The sequence below is a fragment of the Torulaspora delbrueckii genome, chromosome 4, assembly GCF_000243375.1.
Source record: "Torulaspora delbrueckii CBS 1146 chromosome 4, complete genome".
Lineage (NCBI taxonomy): Eukaryota > Fungi > Ascomycota > Saccharomycetes > Saccharomycetales > Saccharomycetaceae > Torulaspora > Torulaspora delbrueckii.
In genome coordinates, this window is record NC_016504.1 from 1,143,872 (window position 1) to 1,162,384 (window position 18,513).

Genomic DNA, 18,513 nt, shown 5'->3' on the forward strand with positions numbered 1-18,513 from the left:
AATTATTCATTCAATTAATTGTTATATGTAATTACTTTGCGCTGCTCATTTCTTGGCACCGTATCTGTTAACAGACTTACCATCTGGGATGGTGAAGAAGACATATGGCTTACCGTCCTTGGCTAGGGCGTCCAAACGGTAGTAACCCTTTCTCTCAAATTGAATGATATCGCCGACCTTTAGATCTTTAACGTTTAGATCAGCGATGGCAGAAGTGTGAAATTCAGTCTCAGGTGTCAAGAAATCCTCAAAGCTTTCATCCTCTTCCAATTTATCCTTACTGATGAGGTGGTCGAAATCGACAAGATCGACTGGTGCGACATCCTCGGTGTCGGCCAACCAAGTCAACTTGTGCTTAGTTTTCTTGAAGTCACCGTCCAAGTTCAATTTACCTTCCAATGATCCGTCAGCGTTCTTCTTGGTGATGATGACGTTACCCCAGTCCATCAAAGTCACTTCCTCGTTATCTTCGAGTACGTCGGCATCATCCTTGTCAATGACGACATCCTTGTAAAAGATGACCTTCTTCTCACCGACATCTGGATTCTTCTTGTGCTTAGGCTTCATCTCAGTCTTTGGAGATTGTGGGGCATCTTCACCGTCTAAATGTAGCTTGACTGGGTTAACGACTGCGGTGAGTCTTGGAGCAACAGGGTCAATGACCTTTTTGTTGAAAGCCCAGATCAAGTTCCACTCTAGGTTGATAACATTTCTAGAAGGACCTTGAGACAGAACAAAGTTTCTCAAACCTTCGACAGTCATACCTCTTCTTCTGACACCTCTGACGGTTGGGAATCTTGGATCGTCCCAGTTTGAGACCAAGTTCTTGTCCACCATCCATTGCAACTTTCTCTTGGATAGCAAGGTTCTGACGAAGTTAACACGAGCGAAATCCCAGATATGGACCTTTCTCAAATTCATCGCATTTAGCATCCAGTCGTATTGAGCATTACGGTCTCTGTATTCAATTGTACGCAGAGCGTGAGTAACACCCTCGATAGCATCGACGACAGGAACACAGAAGTCGTAAGTTGGGTATGTCTTAGTGGTTCCAGTACGGTGATGAGGAGTCAAGTTACATCTGTAAATGACTGGATCTCTTAGGGTCTTGTTGGCTGCCTGATAGTCAATCTTCGCACGAACACAGTTCTTCAAACCTTCCTCAGTACCGTTCTTCATTTCTTTGGTGAAAATTCTCAAGTTTTCTTCAACAGGGCGGTCTCTTCTTGCAGAGGCAATACCATCCATACGTTCTTCTCTCATCTTTTCGGTAACGGTGTCATCACAATAAGCTTTACCTTCCTTGATCATCTTAACACATAAATCATACATTTCCTGGAAGTAATCGGAAGAAAAAGTTAGTCTATCACCCTCAATTCCTAGCAGCTTCAGATCTTCGATGATGGAGTCCTGAAACTCTTCCTTCTCTTTTGAAGGGTTAGTGTCATCAAATCTGATGATCAACTTACCCTTGTATTCTTTGGCAAAGTACTGGTTCAAAAGGGCAGCTTTAGCATGACCAATGTGCAAGTATCCAGAAGGCTCTGGTGGAAAACGGGTGACCACTTCACCGATCTTGGCATCTGGCAAATCAATTTCGAAGTTAGCCTTGTGACCCTCTTTCTTCTTACCAACGTTTGAAGCCTTCTTCAAGTCCTGCATAGATTTTGTCAAGAACTCGTGGGCACCGCCAAAGGCAAGATCGGTCTCCAATAAGGTGTACCAACGAGAAACGTTGACATCGACCTTGTTCTTGATAATAGAACCGACCATACCATTGGATCTCAAAGCACCCCAACAAGCAATATCAGCAGCAGAGTACTTCAAGCCACCCAAAATGTAAGTTCTCAAGTTCAGGACAGCATCTAATTTTTCCAAAGAACCAGATAGTTTTTGGAAGTTCTTGATAACATAGTCGCTAGAGGCAGTTTTAACCCAAGCGGCAATCTCTTCGGAGGTTCCCTCGGTGAAGATCTTTGGGAAAGCTTCGATAATTTTCATGAAAACACCCTCGGATTCACCATCCAAGACAGCTGGAGCAGCTTTCTTATCGTCGACAAATTCAACATTGATACTTTCTGGATTAACTGTGTTCACAACACGGGCAGCAATCAATTCCGCGTAAGCAACCACTGGGGCCTTACCGTTAATAATTAGTTTAGCCATCGCAATTAGTCAATTGAAGGGTTGGCGACCTCTATCGAGCAGCTTTCAACTGTAAATCCATTTCGATAACGCTTTTCAGCTTAAAAGTGAAAAATTTGAAAAATATCACTTTCGGGTAAATAAGCGAAGTAAGTTGAAAGTGTTGATAAATCAGTCAATTGTGAACCGATTGAGGCAGTTAGAGCTGGCCAACTCCGTTCAAACACTTGATTGGCGCTGGAGAATAGGTACGTACGTCTAGAACGGTGCTGAAAGGTCCAGAAGAGATCTAAAACTGAGATGATCTCTTCTTACGAAGGCCATCTTTAAGCGATGATCTGCCAAGAAGAGCGATTCAGTACAACTCAAAGCCGCAGAACTGGGTCCAGAAGTGGTAGATCTCACTGAGTTGCTGGTTTATAGGTCATGGGTAAGACGTATAACTTATTTGTGAAGCAGAAAGGGACAACTACTGCGTTGAAGCAGCCAAAAGAGTTGAGTTATTACTCTAGGACAACTAATGAAGAGTTTTTGGTTGGTAATGATGCGAACCTAAATTACTATTACCTGCCAGATGCAGAATTGGATAACAGGCTGGATTTGTCAGCTGGGGTTGCTAAGATGAGGGATACTGCGAAGGAGTTTAAGGACCCTGGTACGCTGCGAGGTCTGCTGGCGACAGTTCAAAGTGTTGAAGAGAAGAAGCAGAAGAGAACTAAAGCCGATATCATCACATTCAGGGGGGTCATTAGGAGGCTGATCTCGGCGGCTTTTGATAGTCCGAAATTCAATAAAGTTGATCTACGAGTCGTTGCATTCGATGGACAAATTTTTATTAGGGATGTAGCATCTAAGGACGAAGAACTTAGGATGACTACTGAGAGCCGGAACGCTTGGTACACGGGATACAAGTTCGAGACAGTTGCTACACTTTCACAACCTCTACCGTACGTTGATAGGGAGACTGTGGAGAAGAGACCTAAGAAATTAGTCAATACGGGAGACGAATATATTACTGTGGTGCGAACGGGTGTTGGGAACAGCAAGTTGATTCTTGGCGCTGAAGTTGATTGTATATTCGATTTCAAGGAGGAAGGTAAAGATAATTTGAAGCACTATGCCGAACTGAAGTGCTCTGCCATGGTTTCGACTCAGGCGGATGCTCGCAAATTTGAAAAGAAGATTTTCAAGACGTGGTTACAATGTTTTTTGGTAGGAATCCCCAGGATTATCTATGGTTTTCGTGATGATAACTGTATTCTAAAGACTGTAGAGGAGTTTGCCGCGGATGAAGTTCCAATAATCTTAAAGAGCAACAACCCTGCGATGAGCACAGCGTGCTTGGACGCTATAAAGTGGTACGGTACGCTTGTCGAATGGTTGCTCAACACTATTCCAAGAGACGACGTTGCAAATATTAAGCCTTACAAGCTAGTATATGAGAACAATCATTTGCGGCTCACCGAAATGGATGAAATAGATGAAGAATACGATGCAATTGTCAATGGGGAAGCAGTAATTACAAATGATTTCAAGCAGTGGAGAACGTCTCTACCGCAGTGAGCGAAGTCTATACAATTTATAATTTTATTGTTGGGAGGCCTGCCGCAGGGAACCGTTGTAGTAATAAACTCTATAGGATCCAATCGCCACGTTAGTCACCAGTACGATTGCACAGACCACAAACAGCATAAGGAACGCTGATCGGATGCTGATGGGCTCTACAAAAGAGTTCAATATCTCGCCCATTGTTTTAGCCCACAAAGCACCGGAACCACTGCCATGTTTCAATTGCTCAACGTCCTCATTCATACAATGGAGCCATTTATCACAAGATTCTTCTAGTGCTGGCACTCTCATGCCTGGCAAGCACTCGTTCAGCTCATATGACCGCTTACAATCTGCGACTGACCGCAAATTCGCAGCCAGGCGTTCCTGAACCTTACAACGTACATCATCTTGGACCACTAGCGCAAATTTGACCACCATAGCGATCACCAGTGCCAGAACTGTCGCGTCGAATGCCAATTGCACGTACCCAGCCAAAACATCCGGCTCAAGTACCCTGTTCCCCCCATGGCGCCTTTCATCGTCCTCTATAAGCTCAACCATCACCAAAGATCTCCATCAGTCCTTCTCGATCTCATCTCATCGCTTTGGAATTGTTCACTAGTAGTCATTAAAGCTTATGATTGAGAGTCACCAGAAACGACCCTCATCATTAGTTCATTAACCACTTCCAAACGATCCAAGGACCACTCATAAGCACCCCCATAGACGTTCTGGACCCAGAACGACCTTCTAGTTAGACCTTCTAGTTGGCTCCTATCGTACTATCACCAAAGTCACGTGCTTGTACCCTTTTTACTAGAATTTGGTATAACTTCACCTCAAGCACTTCAATAGCTCCCTACAGTCCCATTCCCAGCATTTATCCCATTTCACCTTGTTTGGTTCTCTTGCCGAATAAGCTTCTACCTTTAGCGCGCAACAAGCTCGGTTCCGACGTCGTAACAACTTCGGGCAACTTCAACAACTATTTCAAGTTCTTTTGGTCAACACTTGGCAAGTTCTGAAAGTGGGTTGTAGGAGTTTACGTTCACCTTCCACGTTTCAAGCGTTTGTAAAGTGAGCTTCATCCAGAAATTAACGACTTCAGTGTCGAAATTGCTAAACAAGGCACCCAAAGTTGCGGAGAAACAAGTTCCAGAAATGCGTCAGAGTGCTGTGAGACTAGCTAAGGCGTATACGCCGATGATCAAGTTTGTTGGTGGGAAACATCAGATTGTGAAGCATGAGGGAGCTGCTAAGGGGCATCCATGTGCGACTGATGGATTGAAACCCGGTTCACAGGGGTGTGTGCCTGCTGGAGAGTTCTTAAGTAAGTTGAAACCTTTTGAAGTGGTAAATTACCGTGGGAGTAGCTCTCAGCCACAGAAAGCAGCCAGCGGAAAGTCTACTGGTGCAGGAGATAAGAATAGTTCGAGGTATGTCTTCCAGAATAGGCCTCTCAAGGATAATGAGGTGGGTTCCATCTTTGAATTGCCTACAAGGTTTAGGGTTAAACCTATTAGTGACATTGAAGCTGAAGCTATCAATGGTGGAGGTGCAGTTTAATGATAAATACGTTGCGAAGATTATTATGTATATTCATGAAGGCTTAAAATTGAAAAGTATAGCCCTGTATGGCAATTGAAAACCGCACATGTAGCTGTGTGGCATGTGCTTGGTCTCGTAGCTCTTTAAGGATTATCAGACGTGGATCCTTGTCGGATATGGCCTTTTTGACGTGGGTGATCACGACTTCGAGGTCCCTCAAAGCATCTGGTTCCTGATACTGTCTTTGAAGTCTGTTGAGGGCTGGCACTAGGTATGTCGGTGACATGTGGCCATATAGTTCAGTTTGTTGTGTAGCTGTCCAACTTGAGCACTCGATTATAATTCCTTTCAGCCTTCGATGGGATATATGCTTTGCGATATAGTCCCAGGCTTCCTCCAATAATGGTAGCTTATCCGATGCGTGGTCCTGTTCAAGATCGCCGCAAATGACAATACCGCTTCCCGAGTGCTTGTCGATGAATAGGTAGATTGTGCTGTAGATCCGACTGCTAGGTTCGGACACTCCAAAGCCATGGTGAACTTTTAGCGGTATAATATCCCACTGGGGGAAAGTCTCGCAGTTATGCAGCCGTAGTTCTGCCAACGAGTCAAGTTTCAATCGGCTTGCAGTCCCATCGAGCAGATCTGGCCATATCAGATCATTAAAGACATGTCTCTTGATCGCATCCATAGTGAACGGGAGACCCCACAATTTCTTACCTGAGATACACTCTCCGTCGTAGGCCATCGGAGAGTTCATAACCATTGCTGCAATATGGTCCAGGTGAGCATGTGTAATATAGTATTCCTTGATCCCCTTGTAAAACTGCAGGGCTCTTTTCCAGGTGTTTGATGAAACGTTCTCAACTAGATCAGTGGGAAAACCTAGCTTCACTGGAGTTCTTGGATCGAAAAACTGGTCTGCCGGTTCAAAATCGTTGAAGTAAAAACTCTCTATTAGTTGAGGCCTTGACATGTCTTTAGCTTGCGACAGTATTCGCGCTATCTGCCCCACACCTGCTCCCCCATCGACACATATCGAACGGAGGTCTCTCGAACCACTTGGCCTCACCATAAAGCATTGGGTATCACCAGCATCTGGACCGCCAGAGGCCCCCAAGACGGTCACTTCAAAGTTGAACATCTATGTATGAACGGAGTCTTCCTCGCAGCTCCAGATTTTGAGCGTTCGAAGACAACCTTTTCAATCCGTAATTTTTCATCGAAAACCTAGATTTCTACGCTTACAAGCAAGATTATTAGCTTAGAGGGCTCAATGGACCTCGAAAAACCTTCTTTAGCTTTCTAATGTCAACATCTCTCGGCTATCTCTTGATGCATTTTTCCTTTATAGAATTTATAGCTACGCTATGGAGAAAAACCAACCTTATACAGTTTGGGTCCCGTAACCACGTATGTCCTTTGCAAAGCCCCAAGTCATATTCTCGACTTCGTTGCCCTTCTTGAAGATGACTCCCTTGTCATTGTCGATGATCGCCAGCGAGTATTTTCTCGAAGAACGTGCATCTCTGTAATATAGAATTTTCATACACTCCACGACAGTCTTCTCTGCAGTCTCTAGATTGGTCTTTTGGATGTCGGATTCATGGTCAATTACTCTTCTCAAGAGAGGGATCGCTAGGTGGGCACCAAACCCTGTAGCCAGTGTTGGGGAAGAATAGGTAACTCCAAGTAGATTCACATACCTCAAAAATGGTTTCTTATCCTCAACACCTGCAACGATCAGAGCGTTCCATAGTGGATTCATCTTCGATCTACGCTGGTACATCACAGCTGCCAAGTACTCAAAAACGTTGCTGGGTCTCAGAGCTTCTTCATCGTCTGCATATGAGTTGTCGTAGTTGTTTTCAGTCTCTAGTTCCTCTAACAAATGTTCAATGTGCTGCATATCAGAGATATCCCCCGATATACCAACCACTGTGTTTTTACCCACAGGAATCAGTCTCTCAATATCAGTAAAACGCAAAAGTGAACCGTAAGAACCCAAATTATCCGCAGCAATGACAACCCCATTATCATATTTCATTGAAATCACAGACGTACCGGTAACAATGGGCTGTTGAGTGTTCATCTTTGGGTAAGCTGGAGCATTCGCAATTGCATTGTTATAAGCCCCATAATGTTCATCCGAAGGTCTCCCCCAGTTGAATGGATCGTGATTCATCTTAATAAACTCTTCAGACTAGTATAGTAACCCAAAAGAGTGCTCTTATCACTCTTTTAAGTAGTAGTAAGGGTGGCGAATCGTTCATCATGTAGCTTCAAGCCGCTTAAGGCTGCTAGGGAAAATTTCACAGGGTAACGCGAGATTCGATGATAAAATCAATTATATGGTGAAAGTAGTTTAGAGGTATGTAGTTTACACAGTTGTGGATGGAGTCTTATTTGCTAGTCGATATTGCTTTGCTTAGACTATAATATATTCCTCGCTTTTGAGCGAAGTGATCACATCGTAGGGCAGTTTCTGATCCTCCTCCTGCGAGCTAGTGACTTCTGCGACAGCTACACCGGTTAAACTCTTGCCAGTGGTCTCGGAACTCTTGAAATCGATGTTGATTGGGAACAAGGCGTCTTCGTAGCCGGCTTCGATGACTAGTCCAAAGACACCGGAGGAGCCCGGTGCGATGGAATCAAGCTTGACGATGACGCCGACATCGCCATCGACAGTCACGATGTTAACATTGTGCTCGTTATTTTCGGCGTTGATCGAGACATTTTCTGTGACCACAGGAATTGTGAATAGGACGTTCTCTAGTGGTTGCTTACAGTTTTCGTTGGTCTCATATTCTACTGTGACTTCAAATACACCTTCGCTATCCTCAGAAGGAGATACCCAGGTAGAGATTTCGAGTGGCACGAGGCTTTTGTCGTCTGCGGCACCAACTTTACGCCATCTGAGCACACCAAGACTCTGGTCGTTAGAGGGGAAGGCCTTGTCCTGATCCCTCAAGCCGATGGTCTTGGATTTCAAAAACTCTGCCTTGTCGATGTTTGGATGTGTCTTGAACTGTAATGATCTATCCTTGACGTCCACACTATCATCGAGTGTCAATTTAGCGTGGGCTAGGGAGCGGTCGTTGACTCGTAGCTCCAGAACACCCTTGAGTTCGGAAGAGCTGATTGCGCCATCGCGAGTGATTTCAGCGTTAACGGTTTCCTTGATCGAGATCAGAATACCGTTGTTGGCGGGTTTCTCTTCTTCTGGCTCTTGCTGTGAAGCCCTGGTTGCCGTAGATGATCTAGCTGACGTGCCGATGTTACGTTTGGACTGGCCCGTCAATTTCATACCTCTGCCAACCGGGCGTTGTGCAGTTTCCACCGGTTTGGAGCCATAGCTCTCAACTGCTACTTCCTTCTGTGAGTGTAAGTATGATTGCTGAGCTGCAGGAGAAGCGTGGCTATAGTAGCTATTGTATGCATTGGTTACGTTAGGATCGTTGCTTGCCATGAACCTGTTTGATGGAGCACCAAACTCAGAAGGTGCAATACCCATCTTCCTCTCCTGTTCCCTGCGGGCGATTTCCTTGGCACGACGTTTCCTCTCTTCAGTGGCTTCAAACTCTTTGTTACGCTCAATAATTTCTTGAATTCTCTCCTCATGCGATTCCAGCGACAAGTACGTGTTGACCTGGGTGATCGATAGATTTTCTTTGTATCCCATTACCACAATCTCGTCGAATGAACTGAGAATTTCGAAAGCATTCTCAAAAATCTCTGCCTCATCGTAACTACTCAAATAGGAATTGACAGTCTGAGAGAACAGATTTAGCGTCGAAAGATCCATTATGATGTTAGATTGACGATTCGTGATCAATATGATATAGTAATCATCAAATGGTCTATACACGTATCTTACGTGCTCATCTTCCACAAAAGTATGGTCGGAGGAAATGTTGGTAACCAGACTCTGGAAGTTCGACAACAATTCCAGCACACGATCTTTAGTGATCTCCCTGAATTGACGCGACAACAAAGGTTTCCCCGTCCGTGTTGTAATCGAAGCCGCTAGAACAACCATGTTATTGGATAATAGCCAATTTTCACGATGTTAATACCGATTCACTCTGGTCAATTGCCTTTGTAATGGCTCCAATTAGCAGTTGTTTTGTCAACCACCGTGCTGTTCGTACTCGCCAAGTCACTCTCAACAGTTACCGTATAGAAGTACGTCTAAAGTTTCAAGAATACTTCTTCATCACTCTAAAAGCATCATACTCTTGATTCTCTGAACCTGTAATGGTGAAAGCGTGTCTTCCAACTGCGAAGTGTCATTGTCCAAGATCATATGAAGGAAGCTTGAGAGGTGGTACCTTTCAAGAAGTGTTTGAACCTGAAATTTATTCAAGTTGAGAGCTAGCAAGAACTCTTCGCTAGTGCTGGAGGCATTGAACTCTCTGAACTGACCAGAATACCTCCTGGCTAGCATACAGATCCAATTTCCTATCGCTTCATCATTAGAGGATGTTAAATGGACTTCGAACTCTGGTCTGTTAAGATATAGGCGGATTTTCCAAAATACATCTCGATCAGCTGTTTCCATCATATCGCGGTACTCTACTAGTACTATGACTTTTCTAAATTCAGTTAAAAGGTGTGTGAGAGTCTGCTCATAGTATAAGTCATTGCTGTCTTTCATCTGGAAGAAGGTATCCAACTGGAGCCTGATAATACATGTCGACGGATTCAGAACAAAATCGTACGGTTGGGACTGCTTCTGTTCAATAAGGCTAATCTCATTATTTGCATGCGTCAAATATCTTATTAGGCTGTGATTGTGTTTCAGCCGACTGAGATTAACGAGAACACTCTTTTTGATGTTATGGAGGTTTAGCTCCTGGAAAGGTGTCGGAAGTGGAACGTTGACAGTCGGAATGCTTTCAGCCGGTATTAAGTTTTTCTCAGTTTGAGTGTCTCGGTTGTTCGATACCTTGTTGAGTATTCGTAACATGTTGACGCTCGTGGGCTGGGCAGTAGGCTTGGGATTTTCCTTTCCGCCAGCCAGCCTTCTTTTTTTGACCTCAAGCATCGATCTCAATTCCTCATCAAAAAATGACCTACCGTGAGGCAGAAGAGATGTGCTTATCTTGGTAATTTCCTGTGAGTCCTTTTCTTCCCTGAAGCTCGATGACTGTTTTTCTATTGTGATCTCTCCAGTCGAAGGCCCCTCGACCATACTTGCTGGCATCTGCCAATTGTCTATCTTCAAGGAACCAAATGTCTTGTTTTCGGTGTCTATCAGATCAATTGAATTGTATGTCATGGTTGGGAACGTTAAAGATACGTGATGTGGCCGATACTCCTTCGCTACTATTACATCTTTCGAAAGTAGTGTAGTAGTGGCCTCTTTGGTCATCCACTTTAATGGATTCCAATCAAGTTCTCTGATCTGCTCTTTGGAAACCTTCCAGACTTTGTGCGGCGAGAACTTATTCCTCTTCGGTTGTGTAGCAGAACTCACCTTCGATACTTTAAGCTTATAAAAATCTAAAGGATCGAAATCATGATCTAGAAGCTTTGCTTGCAGATCTTGGAAGACTCGTTCACAAGGTGTTTCTCTGGGAATGGGCCACTCTTCGAATTCCCCGGTTTTCTCATGCCGGACATTATCTTTGAAACTTAGAGCATGGATAATGTAGCCCTCCAACAGCGGCCCCACTATTGGGAAACGCTCCAAATCATACTTTCCTGCGCACCGTGATACCGCTCTTTCTTCTAAAGTTTCATTCGTTAGTGACATAAAACGTTCCTGTAAGAAACTGGGCATTGCAGTTAGCTCTTTCAGCGGACCGCTTGGAACCTTTTCCATGGATATTAAGTAAAGGTCTAACATCAGCGCTTCCAAACCATTGTCTTTAATTCGCTCGATACATGGAAACTTGGGGTTGATTGGCGTTAATCCTTGTAACCATTTCAATGTCTCTAAACTTTGACTTTCAAGCTTAATTCGTTCTTTTGCAACTTCCTGATTGTACTCTAGGAAAGGTGTCACTGAAACTTGTGGCCATTTGGGAAGCTCCTGTTTAGTATCTTTTGAAGTGTATGGAATAACCTCCAACCAAAAATGCGTTAAAGAAAACACTATAGGGTCGAAGCAACAGTCCAACGACCTAGATGCTGATATCTGCTTCAACAAAAGCTGGCTTTTCCTCTTTAGAACAATGCTTTCCTTGGTTCGAAGGCGAACACCTTCGTAGCCGCCCTCATCGGCGGCTAAATCTCGTTCAGTAAAAACTACCTCCCATAATTCAAATATCATTATTGACACAGTCGAGTGGCTTGTACAACCTTCCGAACTATGAAGGTTAAGTCTTCCAGTAAAGTCGTTTTTAGCTTTGTTTTATTTGTTGAGTCAAGTTTTATACAAATGACAGAGCGGTAAACTAAACAATAAAACCGAAACGTTGTCGTACATTTGCCGATAGCCTTTATTATTATTTTCTTATAGTTACACATGAAAATGATAGTTCGCTTAGCCCATGGCTAGGAATTAGATATAACTATCATTCTACACTTCCTATTCGTCTACTATCTCTAATAGTTCGTCCGAATCGTCCTCCGCCCCTTCATGATGAGACTGATTGTGCTCCCCATTAGCTTCCTCCACGTCTTCTTCATCGATATTCATGACAACAGGCTTACCACCGAGGCCTACGGTAGTGCTATCGTCTAGAACCACAGGATGCGATTTGTCATTTGTAAAAGGCCTTATATTACCTAGAGAAGCTGTGCTCTGAGTAAGCTCAACCAACGCATTATACCTAGAAACAAATCGAGGCCTCACAGATATCTCGATCTCCATGTGTGCTGGAACGTTGGCCTCTGAGTTAGCCTCTGATCTCTCCTTCAGTATCCTAAAGATTGTTGTTATGTCTTCGAATGTAATCTGATTGTTATAGGCGTTGTCCTCGCACAGTGTTATATCAAGGCATGGAATGTCGAACAACAACTCCTTCGACAGAAACGGCAGAGACCCATAGTACTTCTCCAAGAACTTACGCACAGCGGTAAATAAACCATTGCAGGAAGCATGTAATTCAACGTTGTCGTCGCATATAATAGGCATTGAGGCTTCGCCGTCATCACCACAATCAAATAACAGAAATGAATCATCCTCGTAGGACACATATATGCAAGGCGGTGTCTTCTTTAGTAGCATCTCAGCAGCTGCACGGGCCCTATCGTCCAATACAAGTCCTAATTCAGCATCGTTAACGGAACCCCTACCTGTTCTCTCGCTCTCATTTCCACCCACGGAGTCATCGTATTCCAACAGGTCTTCGTCCTCGTCCACAAGCGACACCTGGACTTCATTCTCCCGATCCATATCGCCCTCAATGCGCTGCTTTGTAATTTGAGTTCTTCAAAACTCTCTTTCATGTAATAGTTGAAGCGGACGGACTTGTAACGCGAGGCTCCTTGTTTACACTACACTAGTCGGTGGCGAACAGGCAAACAAAAACAGGTTCAATAGACTGCTATAAGAGCTGAAAAGACTATTAAGAGCTGTGAAACAATACTTCAAAGATGCCAAACAAACTAGAGGCTATGTTTGGGCCTTGGAAGGGGGAAAATAAGCGCTCCAGGAACGGTACGCCGAGAGATGAGGTTGGAAGTTAGTTTCCAGGCCGCAGGGATACCCTTACAGCTGTTTGATCCTAACTCAAAGCTGTTACTAACGCGAAGAATGCTTTACAGATGTCTTATTGCATTCAGGTTCAATACAGAAAAAGGACTCAGATAGCCGCTCAGCTTTTAAAGTCAATGTCACGTATAATAGCATTTTAGATGACGAGGATGAAGAGGATGAGGTGGATAAAATTAGTAGTTATGCGAGTTCAGCCCAGACGAAAGATAGCGCTGTCGATACTTTGTGTGTGTCTCGAGACGATACGCAGTTTAGCAGTCTTGTATGCGATGACGAATCCTCACTACAGCATCATACCAAGAGACGGAGAGTTGTGAAAAAGAAGATAGTCAAGGAGAGCTGCCTCGGTGTGGATGTTCTTCCGGATTCGTTTCAAAATTCGTTTCCTTTTCGACATTTCAACCGAATGCAATCAGAGGCATTTCCTTCGATCTACGAAAGCGATGAGAATTGTGTAGTGTCATCTCCGACAGGATCAGGTAAAACTGTCTTGTTTGAGCTCGCTATTATGAGATTGATGAGGAATCTAAATCAATCGGCAGAAAATATCAAGATCCTGTACATTGCACCAACAAAGTCACTATGTTGTGAAAAGTTCAAGAATTGGAGCCCGACTTTCCTCAATCTCACGGTTGGGATGTTGACAAGTGATACCTCATTTTTAGAGACTGAGAAAGTCAAGAGGTGCAACATCATCATTACAACCCCGGAAAAGTGGGATCTGTTGACAAGGAAATGGAAGGACTATAGCCGTATGTTTGAACTTATTAAACTAGTACTTGTCGATGAAGTACACATCTTGAGGGAAAGGCGTGGTGCCACCTTGGAAGTGGTCCTTACAAGAATGAATTTGTTATGTGATAACATTCGCATAATAGCAGTGAGTGCAACTATCCCTAACGTTGAGGATATCGCAGAATGGTTGAAGTCAAAGGCAAGTTGTAGCGTGGCAAAAGTTCTTGCCTTCGACGATTCTTACAGGCAAGTTTCGCTGGAGAGGTGGGTTTATGGAGTTGCGTTCAACAACAAAAACGAATTTCAGCACGATCCCCTTTACAACTTGAAACTACCTGACATTTTCCGCAAACACAGCAAGCACCGACCCGTGCTGATCTTTTGTCCTACCAGGGCTTCCACTATATCGACCGCAAAATACGTTGCTCAAAACTGTTACAGCTTCCTACAAGACAGAAAGGAGGGACAGACATGTCGTTTTGGCGACCAAGCTCTAACAGACTGTTTTCAAAACGGGGTGGCGTTTCACCATGCTGGTCTCTCGATGGGGGACAGAGAAAGTGTGGAACAGGGGTTTTTGAATGGTACAATTAAAGTGCTGTGTTCAACATCCACTCTAGCAGTTGGGGTCAATCTGCCAGCCTACTTAGTCATAATAAAAGGCACTCGGATGTGGAATGCGTCAGTTGCTCAGGAGTATACCCAGTTAGACATCATGCAAATGATCGGGAGGGCTGGGCGTCCCCAATTTGAGAAGGACGGCTGTGCCGTTATCCTAACAGATTCAACAATGAAATCATCTTATGAGAAATTGTTGCATGGCACTGATCTACTCGAAAGCTCATTGCATTTGGAACTAATCGAACATTTAGCCGCCGAGATATCACTGTCTACCGTGTTCTCCACTCAAAGTGCAGTGACATGGCTACGGAATACCTTTTTTTACGTGCGCTTCAAGAAGAATCCCATGGCCTACTCTGAGGTGAACAGATTAGTGAAGGACGGATTCGAGCAGGATTCTCAAATTTTTCGTTTTTCCAATAATCTTCTGAACGTTTTGCTTGAATATGGTATTGTCGAGGAACAGAATCATTTACTGGCTTCTACGCCATTTGGTGATGCAATGGCACGTCATTATGTTCTATTTGAAAGCATGAAACTTTTCCTGACAGCCAAGAGCGGATTATCTGTTGAAGGTATTTTGCATCTTCTTACAAATGCTAAAGAGTTTGCAGATATACGTCTAAGACAGAAGGAGAAAAGATTGTATAAAGAGATCAATAACTCTCCACTGTTGAAATATCCGTATCGCACTGAAGGAAAGCAGAGCCAAACAGTGACTGCTGCAAATCAAAAGGTCTCCCTCATTATTCAGTATGAATTGGGTGGCCTTGAATTTCCGTCATATAACGGTGCTTTTGCTCTACATCAATCCATGGCCCAAGACAAAATGCTTGTGTTCAGGCACTGTTTTCGCATATTGAAATGCATAGTGGATATTTTCGTCGAGAAGAAAGATGGTGTCTCATTAAAGAATGCTCTATTTTTGCTTCGGTCTGTAAATGGGACCTGTTGGGAAGATTCCGCAATGGTTCTTCGACAGCTGAAATCCATCGGATTGATATCTGTACGCAAGCTTGTACAAAAGGATATTCATACTCTACAGGAGTTCGGTAATCTTTCAGATCAACAGATTGAGTGTTATTTGGGCTTGAAGATGGGGAATGGCTCCAAGATAAGAAGAGATGTGGAACTCTTGCCGCAACTGCAACTGCATTGCAGGATGGAAGATTCCAGGGTTGATCAATTGAACGCTTACGTGACTTTTAAGGTCGAAATTAGTGCAAAATACAGGTCCGCAATATGGCACGGTCAAAGCCTGTCGGTTGACGTGGAAGTATTGAAAGCCACTGGGGAACTCCTGGATTTTAGGAGAATATCATTGAAACATTTGAGTTCACCACGCTCCTTCAGAGTTATTGCTCTCATCAATTCAAGATATGACGAAATCGAGTTTACAATCAATTGCCTAGAGGTTGCAGGCCTCGGTGAGAAAACAACGGTTTACGCTGAAAAACTGTTGCCCAGCCACTTCCACGCGCCGCCGATCAACACTGATGGAAATGCACGCTCTTCCATAGATCTTTTGGACGAGGATTTCTTAGAGGATTCGCCATTGTCTGACGACAGTATACTACAATATCTGGATGAAAACTCAAAGCAGCCTCGTAGTAAACGTACACCAACTGTTGAAAACCTAGCAACAAATCGAAGAGTCCGATCCAACGGCAATTTCGAGTGTTATCACACTTGTAAAGACAAAACAAAGTGTAGGCACCTTTGCTGCAAAGAAGGGATACCACGAGATTGTCTGCGGGGCAAGAAGTCAACGGAGAACCACAATATGCTTCCTACTCATGAAGTAGGCTGGGATTACAGCGTTGCCGGCCCGAAAGATACAAAGGATGCGAATGCATCTCAGCTACCAAATAGAACGGTTAGAAATCTGGACAGAGATGATCGATTCGGCAGCTTTCCCCATAATCCCCTCAGGGAAGATGTACCAACTACCAATACCTATACTCTCATGCCTTGTGCTTCAGTGGCTGCAGGCTATATTAGGCATTCACCATCTCCTCGAATACTAACACAAATTGATGAAGTACAGAAAGTGGACCTGGAATTTCTAGGCTCTGATGTCGAACTATGCTGATCTTAACTGCTCGACTACTGCGGCTTATGGTATATCGTGTGCAGTATGCGATTCATCATCGTTCTGGACGTCGGATATTTTCAGCGGGAATTGAAGGTCGCTAAATAGGTAAGAGAGACTGGCGTTATCTTACTTCTAGCAACTAACGATTTGGAGAACTGTTTGTCAGTATTATCCGGTCAATTCCTTTCTCACAGATCAAGGCAGCTATTGACAGGAGATTGTTTTCGAAGATAAATATGTCAGCGATTTCCGACAGTGATACCGAAACCGAGGTAGTCTCTCGAAACTTATGCGGTGTGGTGGATATCGGATCCAATGGTATAAGATTCACTATATCTTCCAAGGCGAAGCATCATGCTAGGATTATGCCGTGTGTATTCAAGGACAGAGTCGGTGTGTCTTTGTTCGAAGTCCAGTATGCAGCAAACTCATTAGAAAAGGCACCAATACCCTCCGATACCATCAAAGAGATCTGTTCAGCAATGAAACGTTTCAAGCTTATATGTGAGGATTTCGGTGTTCCTGAGTCTAGCGTCAGGGTAGTAGCAACGGAAGCTACTAGAGAAGCTTTAAATTCCCAGACTTTCGTGGATGCAATCTATGACTCAACTGGTTGGAAAGCGGAATTGTTGACCAGGCAAGATGAAGGTAAGATCGGTGCTTATGGTGTCATCTCCTCCTTCAACACCGTCAGTGGGTTATACATGGATATGGGAGGTGGAAGTACACAGATTTCTTGGATTAAAAGTATCAATGGCGAGATAAGACAATCTTCAACTCCTGTTTCACTGCCTTACGGTGCTGGTGCACTTTCTCGTAGGTTAAAATTGGAAGATAAGAGAGCTCTATTCCTAGAGATCAAGAAAGCATACAGTGGAGCAATTGAAGAGATCGGCATTCCTCAGGATATGGTAGACGAGGCGAGGGAAAAGGGAGGTTTTGACTTGTTTACCACTGGTGGTGGTCTGAGAGGTATGGGACATTTGCTCCTCTCACAATCGAAAGATTATCCCATTCAAACGATTATCAATGGTTTCTCCTGCTCATACGAGGAGCTTTCGGCGATGTGTGACTATTTGTTTTTAAAAGCCAAAGTACCGGGTTCTAAAGATTCAAAGATTTTTAAAGTCTCCGATAGGAGAGCCTCTCAACTTCCAGCGGTAGGTCTTTTGATGAGCGCAGCATTTGACTCTCTTCCGCAGATCAAAACAGTTCATTTCAGTGAGGGCGGTGTTAGGGAAGGTACTCTTTACTCCATTCTTCCCAGGGAAATACGTGCGCAGGATCCTCTTACCATAGCAACAAGGCCGTACGCTCCGCTACTAGCCGATAAGTACTTGGAACTGCTTAAAAGTGCTGTGCCGGAGGAACTGTTCAGCGACATCACTTATAGACGAATTGCTCCCGCCTTGTGTAACCTTGCATTCGTTCACGCTTCATACCCCAAGGAACTCCAACCAACTGCTGCACTGCATGTCGCAACTTCTGGTATCATAGCCGGTTGCCACGGCTTATCCCACAGGGCCCGTGCTCTGATAGGGATTGCTTTATGCAATAGATGGGGTGGTGAACTACCGGACGTTGAAGAAGACTACATGAGATCGCTTGAAGATATCGTGCTTCGAGACGGCAACAAGTTCGAAAGAAGAAAGATAATATGGTGGACCAAGTACATCGGAACCATCATGTTCGTTATTTGTGGTGTCCACCCTGGCGGGAACATCAGAGATGGTGTTTTCAATTTCAACATTCTGCAAAAAGATGTGCCCGCAAACGACGTCAAAAACCTCACGATAGATGAAGCACTTACGGTTCCTCAAAGTGACAACTCACCAACAGTCAACGGTCGCGGAAGGCGTGAGTTTGATGTTGTGGTTAGAATCGGTAAGGACGACTTAAAGACCAGTGCCTCTGTGCGTTCCAGAATCATAACTCTTCAGAAGAAAATCAGGAAATTATCCCGTGGCAGCTCGGAGAAGGTCAGGGTCAGTGTAGAGTTTTACGACGAGCATTAGTGGAACCATCAGCAAAGTGGTATTTGCATTTCGATAGATATCTTCGACTACTATAAGCTTATAACTTAGCAACTCCGTTTATAGTGATGCCTAATTAACTTCAAATGCTATGAAAGGGTAGATTGATTTGCCACCTA

General features: G+C 44.0%; 11 protein-coding genes across 11 annotated transcripts; 4 read left to right on the forward strand and 7 right to left on the reverse strand.

Moving 5' to 3' along the window:
- Positions 1 to 45: 45 nt before the first annotated feature.
- GUS1 (glutamate--tRNA ligase GUS1) lies at positions 46 to 2,166 on the reverse strand (the record flags this gene model as incomplete). The annotated part of the gene is made up of 1 exon (XM_003681384.1): positions 46 to 2,166. One exon carries the CDS (start codon positions 2,164 to 2,166, stop codon positions 46 to 48), a length of 2,121 nt encoding a protein of 706 aa, XP_003681432.1.
- A 405-nt stretch (positions 2,167 to 2,571) lies between these two features.
- RAI1 (decapping nuclease) lies at positions 2,572 to 3,708 on the forward strand (the record flags this gene model as incomplete). The annotated part of the gene is made up of 1 exon (XM_003681385.1): positions 2,572 to 3,708. One exon carries the CDS (start codon positions 2,572 to 2,574, stop codon positions 3,706 to 3,708), a length of 1,137 nt encoding a protein of 378 aa, XP_003681433.1.
- Positions 3,709 to 3,732: 24 nt separating this feature from the next.
- BRR6 (Brr6p) lies at positions 3,733 to 4,257 on the reverse strand (the record flags this gene model as incomplete). Its single annotated transcript, XM_003681386.1, has 1 exon — positions 3,733 to 4,257. One exon carries the CDS (start codon positions 4,255 to 4,257, stop codon positions 3,733 to 3,735), a length of 525 nt encoding a protein of 174 aa, XP_003681434.1.
- Positions 4,258 to 4,857: 600 nt separating this feature from the next.
- Positions 4,858 to 5,262, forward strand: KGD4 (alpha-ketoglutarate dehydrogenase subunit KGD4; the record flags this gene model as incomplete). The annotated part of the gene is made up of 1 exon (XM_003681387.1): positions 4,858 to 5,262. The coding sequence occupies one exon, from the start codon at positions 4,858 to 4,860 to the stop codon at positions 5,260 to 5,262; it is 405 nt and encodes a 134-aa protein (XP_003681435.1).
- Positions 5,263 to 5,305: 43 nt separating this feature from the next.
- On the reverse strand, positions 5,306 to 6,388 carry PDE1 (3',5'-cyclic-nucleotide phosphodiesterase PDE1; the record flags this gene model as incomplete). The annotated part of the gene is made up of 1 exon (XM_003681388.1): positions 5,306 to 6,388. The coding sequence occupies one exon, from the start codon at positions 6,386 to 6,388 to the stop codon at positions 5,306 to 5,308; it is 1,083 nt and encodes a 360-aa protein (XP_003681436.1).
- Positions 6,389 to 6,631: 243 nt separating this feature from the next.
- On the reverse strand, positions 6,632 to 7,429 carry PRE4 (proteasome core particle subunit beta 7; the record flags this gene model as incomplete). Its single annotated transcript, XM_003681389.1, has 1 exon — positions 6,632 to 7,429. The coding sequence occupies one exon, from the start codon at positions 7,427 to 7,429 to the stop codon at positions 6,632 to 6,634; it is 798 nt and encodes a 265-aa protein (XP_003681437.1).
- Positions 7,430 to 7,672: 243 nt separating this feature from the next.
- RET2 (coatomer subunit delta) lies at positions 7,673 to 9,283 on the reverse strand (the record flags this gene model as incomplete). Its single annotated transcript, XM_003681390.1, has 1 exon — positions 7,673 to 9,283. One exon carries the CDS (start codon positions 9,281 to 9,283, stop codon positions 7,673 to 7,675), a length of 1,611 nt encoding a protein of 536 aa, XP_003681438.1.
- Positions 9,284 to 9,460: 177 nt separating this feature from the next.
- On the reverse strand, positions 9,461 to 11,521 carry ZIP2 (Zip2p; the record flags this gene model as incomplete). The annotated part of the gene is made up of 1 exon (XM_003681391.1): positions 9,461 to 11,521. The coding sequence occupies one exon, from the start codon at positions 11,519 to 11,521 to the stop codon at positions 9,461 to 9,463; it is 2,061 nt and encodes a 686-aa protein (XP_003681439.1).
- A 258-nt stretch (positions 11,522 to 11,779) lies between these two features.
- On the reverse strand, positions 11,780 to 12,589 carry RMR1 (Rmr1p; the record flags this gene model as incomplete). The annotated part of the gene is made up of 1 exon (XM_003681392.1): positions 11,780 to 12,589. One exon carries the CDS (start codon positions 12,587 to 12,589, stop codon positions 11,780 to 11,782), a length of 810 nt encoding a protein of 269 aa, XP_003681440.1.
- A 221-nt stretch (positions 12,590 to 12,810) lies between these two features.
- On the forward strand, positions 12,811 to 16,358 carry HFM1 (DNA helicase; the record flags this gene model as incomplete). The annotated part of the gene is made up of 2 exons (XM_003681393.1): positions 12,811 to 12,853; positions 12,949 to 16,358. 2 exons carry the CDS (start codon positions 12,811 to 12,813, stop codon positions 16,356 to 16,358), a joined length of 3,453 nt encoding a protein of 1,150 aa, XP_003681441.1.
- A 239-nt stretch (positions 16,359 to 16,597) lies between these two features.
- Positions 16,598 to 18,376, forward strand: RTG2 (Rtg2p; the record flags this gene model as incomplete). Its single annotated transcript, XM_003681394.1, has 1 exon — positions 16,598 to 18,376. The coding sequence occupies one exon, from the start codon at positions 16,598 to 16,600 to the stop codon at positions 18,374 to 18,376; it is 1,779 nt and encodes a 592-aa protein (XP_003681442.1).
- Between the last annotated feature and the right edge of the window lie 137 nt (positions 18,377 to 18,513).